At 36.4% G+C, this 7,652-nt stretch overlaps 1 protein-coding gene across 2 annotated transcripts; it reads right to left on the minus strand.

The window, feature by feature from the left end:
* Window positions 1-1,391: 1,391 nt before the first annotated feature.
* On the minus strand, window positions 1,392-7,271 carry LOC108347476 (MACPF domain-containing protein CAD1). Of its 2 annotated transcripts, XM_017586741.2 has the most exons (9): window positions 6,491-6,630; window positions 6,054-6,126; window positions 5,800-5,911; window positions 5,335-5,573; window positions 5,058-5,253; window positions 4,883-4,960; window positions 3,725-3,908; window positions 3,442-3,605; window positions 1,392-2,460 (listed from the first exon to the last, which is right to left on the minus strand). In XM_017586741.2, exons 3-9 carry the CDS (start codon window positions 5,866-5,868, stop codon window positions 1,834-1,836), a joined length of 1,557 nt encoding a protein of 518 aa, XP_017442230.1. In that variant the 5' UTR covers window positions 5,869-5,911; window positions 6,054-6,126; window positions 6,491-6,630; the 3' UTR covers window positions 1,392-1,833. The 2 variants fall into 2 exon arrangements, with proteins under 2 accessions (XP_017442230.1, XP_017442228.1); XM_017586739.2 differs by lacking the exons at window positions 5,800-5,911; window positions 6,054-6,126 and having other exon boundaries at window positions 6,491-7,271.
* Between the last annotated feature and the right edge of the window lie 381 nt (window positions 7,272-7,652).

Consider the following 7,652-nt stretch of genomic DNA (forward strand, 5'->3'; position numbering starts at 1 on the left):
AAGCATTACACACCAATTACAAAACAATAATTCTTAAGTCTCATAACCACTTTATTCCTTAATTACCACATTTTCCTTGGATCTTACAAATTGTATCTAAAACTGACAAAAAACTTAAAACTTTTATATCTAATTTTGTCCATAATCGACATAGAAAATCTTTTTTAATCGAATTTCTCTTATTTTGGTATTTAAGAGCCAAAATCATTGACTTTAGTTTATATTGTAGCTTCAACATTAAGCAACCAACAACAGGTTTATTCCATTTATTTCTAATAATATGTTCACAATCGTCTTTGTCAACCCACATGGTCAAAAATCTTGAAGAAGTCCTCCTCTTACCAAAATCAACAACAATATTATGGCCAAGAAGATGTCCGAGTTTGCCCTTTTCAGGACTTTACAAGAGACATTACTCCATTTATTTAGGCATGATAAACTACAAAAAGTTCTGTCGAGTTAATATCAATCCTTTGTGGACTAATATCACCATTAGTCCAAGTGTAATCAAAATCAGAATAGAAACAATGTCTACCATACAATTGGAATCAAACTAGTCAAAGAAATTCGCACATGAAGTAGAATTAGGAGTATTACCACCCTTATGAAGATGGAAATCTCCCATGATAAACCAGTTTCCAGAATTAGCTGCTTGGATATCACAAAGATCTTTCCAAAGATCCCTCCTTCCCAAGCAGCTTGTAGGTCCATAAACACCAGCCAAGAAATAAAACTTGCTTAATATCTCCCCAAAACTTGGACAATAGTTTCATATCTTGCTTAATGTAGCTACATCATTCAGAACATCCAAGTCCGAATTAGCATCTAGAGAATTATGCACATTGAATCCTGAAAAGAAGCATTCGGAGAACTAGAACCTTCACTCAAAGTATTCAAATTGATATGCATATTTCCCTGATTACATAAATCTTCACGATCAAAATTATTATCCATATTCTCTAACTCATCCTGCAAAGGGATTCATGTAAAGAACAGATTTTATTTAGAAATAAAAAGGCGCAAGATTCAAGCAGAAATAATTAGTATTCCATAGTCTCGAAGATAAAATATCACTAAACCAGATAGAAGTGAATGTAAAATTACGATTTTAGGAAACAAATTAAAGAAAGAAATACAAGTCCTGAAATTGAAAAGCCTTGGGGAAAAAAGCTTCGCTTAAACCAATGTGACAATTTCTTCCAAGAATTTTTCTTTTTAAAAGTTGTGTTTTCAGTATTTACACTAAATAAGGTCCTAAAGAATTTAAGAAATTATATACAGGTTATTACTTCTTTTATATTTTAAAACTAGGTAGAAGAGACAATGATAAGTAAAAAACTAAATGATGAATTAAGTAATAGACAAATAGATGCATAACCAGCTAAGGAATATTCCACAAAAGAAAACGATGGATGATAAAGAATGTTCAAGACTTCAATAACCACCATTTTCCCCCTCTCTATCACCATCTTGCTTTGTAGTAGAGAGAGAGGGGAAGCAAAGGGTTTTGTCATTTGTATTTCAAAGCTATATGGATATAAACATTACTTTAAAATGGAGCATGGTGGAAAAGGTTCTAACTCCTATAAGATATGGACATCACATCTGCAGTGGCAATGGAAACAACCAACATTTGCCACCACCACAACATGCATCCACTGATCATGATCAACTAAGAGTAAAAGCTTCCTATTCAACTCTGGTCATCAAACCGCAAAACGTTTTTACATGGACAACAAGGGAAAATTATGTGCACCAAAGCACAAGCACTGCTTCTTCTTACACAGGCCACCACTGCAAGCACGTCCTCAAACACAAACTTGGATGGTGAAATCAGTAATTAAGCAATGAATATTTCACTCTCAAAACAATTTTCCCTTTTTCCACACCAAGCTTTCCACCAGTGACAAGCCAATGGCCAGGAGGGTCTTGGGGCTCTTTGGTCATCGCAGACATGTCAACATACTTCACCAACTTGTTCCCTGTGGCATTTTCTCCCAGGGTTGAGTTATCTGAGTTGGAGGTGTTTCCAACATTCACTGTTTTTGACGAACTGTTTCCGGCATGGTCCCACAGCGATCTTCGAATGGTGCAGCCGGGTAACCTTGAATATAAGAGCTTCATGTACAACACATTCCGTGATCCAAAATCCCACACTCCAAGCTGTGCTCCAGTAACTATGTGGACACCAGAAAAGTCTCCTATGAAGGTTTCAGGGTTCTCAATTGGTGCAGTGCTCACATGAGAAAAGTTCTTCCATTTAACTGGTTCAAACCATCTGCTGTCTTGCTCCTCGGGTCCCTGCCACTTGGGAGCACCTATAGCAACATGGCTGTCCCAATACGGATGAAGGATTTTTGGAAGGGATACCAAGTGTTGAACAAAAATGCTCAGCCGATTTTGCTTGCTTCCCTCTAGACAGAGACGTAGTCCCGTTACCGGCCTTCGTCCCACTGTAATCTGCATTCAAAGAGAACCATGTTTGAAGTAAAATTGACTAGATATGTGCCACTTTTCACTACTAATGAAATCTTCTCGTAAGTTAGCCACCATACTCCAACTTAATCGAAGTACTTCTTGAATCTGTATACAAATTTGTCTGGAAGCTTTCCTTTCCAAAAGCACAAATGCAACTGGATACAGTTTACTATCATATTCTGATTTTGTTTCTTTACTAACACATTTTGTGAGAGGGATTACAAACTTATAATATGATGCAGAACTACAGTGGGAAGTCATGTTTTAATGCGAACATTCATATTGTGAAATGTTCACAAAAGGGGTGTTAACTGAAGAAGAAATAATAGAAGGTAATGTGAACACATCAATAGTTAGTTTCTCGTGATGTCTACAGTTCAACCTATTATAATAGAAAAAATAAAGTTTTTTGACGTATTGTTCTTATTTCTCAACGCTTTGACAGCATACGAACAGAAACAATCTCAACATGAATGACACCACATTGAAAAATGTGCAAAACAAGGTATTTGTCACCTTAAAATTATATATACGGGAAATAATGTGTAATCAGTCATTTTACTTTAAATATAAACTTGAACTAAAATAAGCACAACACATAAACAGGGTTCCACCGCTGTAAAAGAAAAACACTGATCTAGCATAACCCAGAAATTTAGGAAAATAAACCATTTCATTCAGATTCATAAAACTTAAAAATGAAAGGTTCAATTTATTAGATTTCTCAGACCTGGCGACAGTGTTACCAGAGGCACTAGCTGATTAACTCTTAGAATTATATTTTGCTTAGCAACTCAGTGAAAAAGCAAATGCCCCCATAAACAAGCAAGAAAAGCTTGAAACAAAAGAAAAAGAACTGCCCTATGTACCACAAACAGTAAACACGTTGCATTTCTTTGGAAGAATCATTTTCACATGATAAGAAGTTTCTAACGGAAGGAAAATACCAGAAATGATGATTACCTGTTCTTGACTGATGTAAAGTTTCTGGCCCATTATGCTGAATTGCAAAGATGGACACACGGGTTCCTTCCTTTGTTGACCAGGAATCCTGTCTTGTAAAGGAGCCCATACACGAGGAATCTGAAACTCCAGGAAATATCTAAGTTCTTCAATTGGAGGTTTAACTGTGAGCAAAATTTAGGGAAACAGAAAAGGAAATGTGTGACTGATATTAGACTATGCTCCTCAAAGCCAATATGGAAAAAATTAGAAACAATAAAAAGTAAAGGATAAATTGACTTACACTCAAGATAAAGACCAATGGCACGAGTCAAATGCTCCTTGGCAGGTATTTCATCAAGTAGAGCAGTTATAGGACAGAAAGTCATCTCAATGATATCTGGGGAGGACTTGACAGTTGATAGCCATTTCCTGTGGTTATGTTCTAAATCATCTCCTCCTCTTCTTCTAAAAATGACTGTGACATCCTGACCAATAAGTATTCAAGTTAAGAAAAAAAAAACATAATACTTGATGAAGACCTTTTTCTAGACAAAGTTTACACTAGACAGCTACTAACTATCAATAATTATGAAGATGGGCAAATATTATTTTTTATAACAAGAATTATTTTTTCTCAAGACAGCTGCCAGAGTACCCTATGCAGAGTTAAGCACACTGCGAGGAGAAGTAAGAAAGGAGAAGAAAACAACTAGCAGGCTTTATGTAGGACCAAAGATGACTCACAGAATCAGATTTCACATTCATGGCTGAAAAAGATGGGGCATTAATGGAGAAAGAGTTGTGCAATATTGTCAATGCCTTTGAAAGTAGAATAGTGATATTTTATCACCATTCACCAGTGTTTTAATTTTGTCATTGCAGTGCATGCCAAAGCAAAACAAGGATATCAGATTAATTTTAAATCCATCAAATGAAATAAAATGAATCCATTCCCAACTTCACATGGAAAAGTAGTTGCCAGAGTATCCAAGGATTCTGTAACGTACAACCTACAGCCTAATATGCACAGAGATTAACTAGCTAATTTTTTGTTTTCTTCATCAAATTAAAAAAGGACTGGGAAGTTAAAAATCAGGTCCAGACACGGGTCACGAGGGAAAACAACCAAGTTAAGTACTTGGTGAAGTCCTGAATGAGAAAATAATCATGTTAGTAGTTCTTGGTTAAGCCCACCATGAGAACCTAAGACCTTGTATACTTCTATGCCAAAAGACATTATAGATTACCTTTGAAAATGGTTCATCAAAATTTAAATTTCCATGATTATGGATATAACTGTAAAAGTATCCTGGAAATAAATATTTTATAATAGTAGCAACAACAACAATAAAAACAAAGTTTATCCCAATAGGTGAACTTGACTATATGGATCACAATGACATCATTCAGCTCCGCAAAAAAAAAAAAGGAACATAAAAGTGAAACGTATATTGCATACTTCTTTCCCAGAAGGATATGTTGCAGTTGTGGGTTGGGGGTAAACCCCTTGACTATTGAATGAAAACGGCTCAACACCCTGCCAAAAAGGTAATCAAAATAATCAAGCATTATATTTATAGCTATCATAAGCCTGAATCATATAAATTTATGCAAGAAAATTGAGGTGAACTAGCCTTATCCTTGGATTTTGTTTGACCTGCACTTGTTTGACTATTGATGTCAGAGAACCTCTGATTTCCAATATCCTGAATATAGTTTTTCATCTCCAACTTTGACAAAGAAGAAGTTTGGTGTTGTTTAACATAAATAACATCTTTACCACCAATAGTTATAGATCTAATGACATGAGTCCCAAAATTTTCGATAAAACTGCAAAATATAATTAAATGTCAGTAACAGTCTTGGATATCTTTGTTATAGCATTACGTAGACAACTTGTTGTATTCATACCTTGCCAAGGCCGGTGGGTCCCAATTGAATGGGACAGCCTTTTTGACATTTCCTTGCAACGTTAAGTGGGACTTTATAAGCTGAACCTTTGCAAGAGGAATGTAAAATCCTTCTGTAGACAAGGTCTTTGTGGCTGCAGCATCAACATGTTTTGAACCGGTGAAGCTAAATGCTGCATTAAAACTCCCAAGAGGAAAGTTCCCCGATATATTTGCCCTTCCATTAAAGTATTCCACCATCTGTAATCACAGCAGAACTATCATAAATTTGAGAACACGTTGCAGGGGACAACAGTAAAATATGGCACCTGTTCTTATGTACAGTGCAATCTGAAATTACTATAGTTTGCTTGTTTCAAATACTTATGCATACCAAATACAAGGAAATCAAGATACGGAGTATTATGAAAGCAATTTACAAAAACAATGGAAAGCATAAAAGATAAGTGTCAGTAGTAGTACATACGCATATATGATTTTGAAATTTCTGCCAAACAAAAAAATCTTCTAAAGTGGAAGGAACCACAGTCTGCATTGTTTTGTTAATATCTCAGTGTCCATGCTAAGGCCGCAACCAGCTATATATCATAAGACAGGTCCTCTAATTATATTAGTTTAAGCAGCATACCTACATAATTGAAAAATGCTCCCCCACCCCCTCTACCCCCTTATCTATCCCATATTACACATGACAACGAAAACCATCCTCATGAATATTACTTTGAGGGTTTCCACAGATCCATTGCTAGCTGCCATTCCACACCTCAATTTCATTACACCAGGATCACCTCATCTCCATAATCATAAAAAGCAACGTAAAACCACTGTCAAATTCATCAAACAAAACACAGATATGCGCTTATACGGGCACAAACAATTAAGCAAAAGTGCAAACATTGCTAAGTTACATTTAGTAAACAATTTTCAAGGTTTTAAAAAACGCTTAGCAACTGCAATTTTGGCTGCATCGTCAAGGTTTGAGGTCTGTGCCTTCACAATTGTGACCACATCAGTGTTAGTCAGTAATTGCCCACAACATCCAGGAGCGCAGGCTATCCATGACAGCAATTTAAAACCTCGACAACTCCTCCCAAAGCATTCTCACAAAACAAGAAAAAATAATAACAAAAGGAAAACAAATTCACACCCAAACTTACCTCAGGAAACGTGCACACCCCAGAACTCTGACGCTCCATGGTCTCCTGGGAACTTCGAATGTCCCTGGAAACGTCAGGAACAGCGACATCATCGTACAACAAAAGCTCCCTACGGTGTTCTTCATCAATTTCAACTACCCTAGACCCTGAAATTCCTTTACAATAGAGCAACCTCGTATCAAAATTCACATCAAAACCCCTGCCTAATGCTTGCAAAGCGTTAGTAGCAGTGTGCACCGCTGCTACATGGCCCCCCATGGCTCCGCCGAGCCACCTCAAAAGACTCTTCTTTTACGCAACAAAAGGAAAACCCAATTCTGAATGGAACTAGAAGGTGGACTATCTCACTAATAGAAGGGAATTGAGACGACCCACATGAACAAATTCCATAAAACACAAAAAAAAAAAAAACGATTTTAACTTTTGCGCTATGTGGGCATGTGACGCATCAAAAGGGTCATGATCAAACCCATCTCTTCAAACCCTCTCTTTCTTCTATGTGCTCAACCGGTGTTTGACCCAGAGAAAATCATGATGTACAGGAACAACCTCAATGGATCTAAGAGTGAAGAAGATTAGACTATCATCCAAAATCTGATGTGGTTTGGGTGCTAGCTACTTCTTGTGGTGCTTGTCACTGACTTTCCCTCTCTAAAAGGTTTCTCTCTGTAAAATAAAACCTCTGCTCTCTCTCTCTCTACATTGACATTATCGTACGGTGTGGCTTTGTTTCCTTTATTTGTAGTTTCTACCTTGGGAGACTCTTTGGTTATGTCTGTCCAGAGATGCATTGACTTCAGTTTCAGTCATAATTTACTTTCTTTCCATCCAAACGTTTGCGTGTTGATTTGCCTAACATCTTCACCGTTCATTCCTGGTCGTACCATGTGCGTCCAAGGTGTGTTTAGTTGGAGGTAATCGGGGGAGAGTGATTGAGTGGATTTGAGGGGATTTGAGGGTGATTTTTTTGTGTGTTTATTTGAGTGGATTTGAAGGTAATTGAGAGTGAATTTTGGGTAGAAATTTGTGAGAATTAGTGTAGGATTTGATTGATGTGACAGATTTAAAAAATTAGTTTAATTGGTAAAAATTAAAGATTATCAAAATGTCCCTGACTATTAAAGTAATATAAAATGTTAATTTTTAATGTTATATTTAAATG

Source organism: Vigna angularis, chromosome 9 (genome assembly GCF_016808095.1).
Source record: "Vigna angularis cultivar LongXiaoDou No.4 chromosome 9, ASM1680809v1, whole genome shotgun sequence".
NCBI lineage: Eukaryota > Viridiplantae > Streptophyta > Magnoliopsida > Fabales > Fabaceae > Vigna > Vigna angularis.

Bases quoted from the DNA above. Each gene is read 5' to 3' on its own strand.
- LOC108347476 (XM_017586739.2), bottom strand. From the start codon at position 6,748: ATGGGGGGCCATGTAGCAGCGGTGCACACTGCTACTAACGCTTTGCAA. The intron at 4,961-5,057 runs GCTAGTTCACCT...CCTTTTTGGCAG, and splicing joins AAACAAAATCCAAGGATAAG to GGTGTTGAGCCGTTTTCATT. The intron at 3,909-4,882 runs GTATGCAATATA...CTTATTGGTCAG, and splicing joins CATATCCTTCTGGGAAAGAA to GATGTCACAGTCATTTTTAG.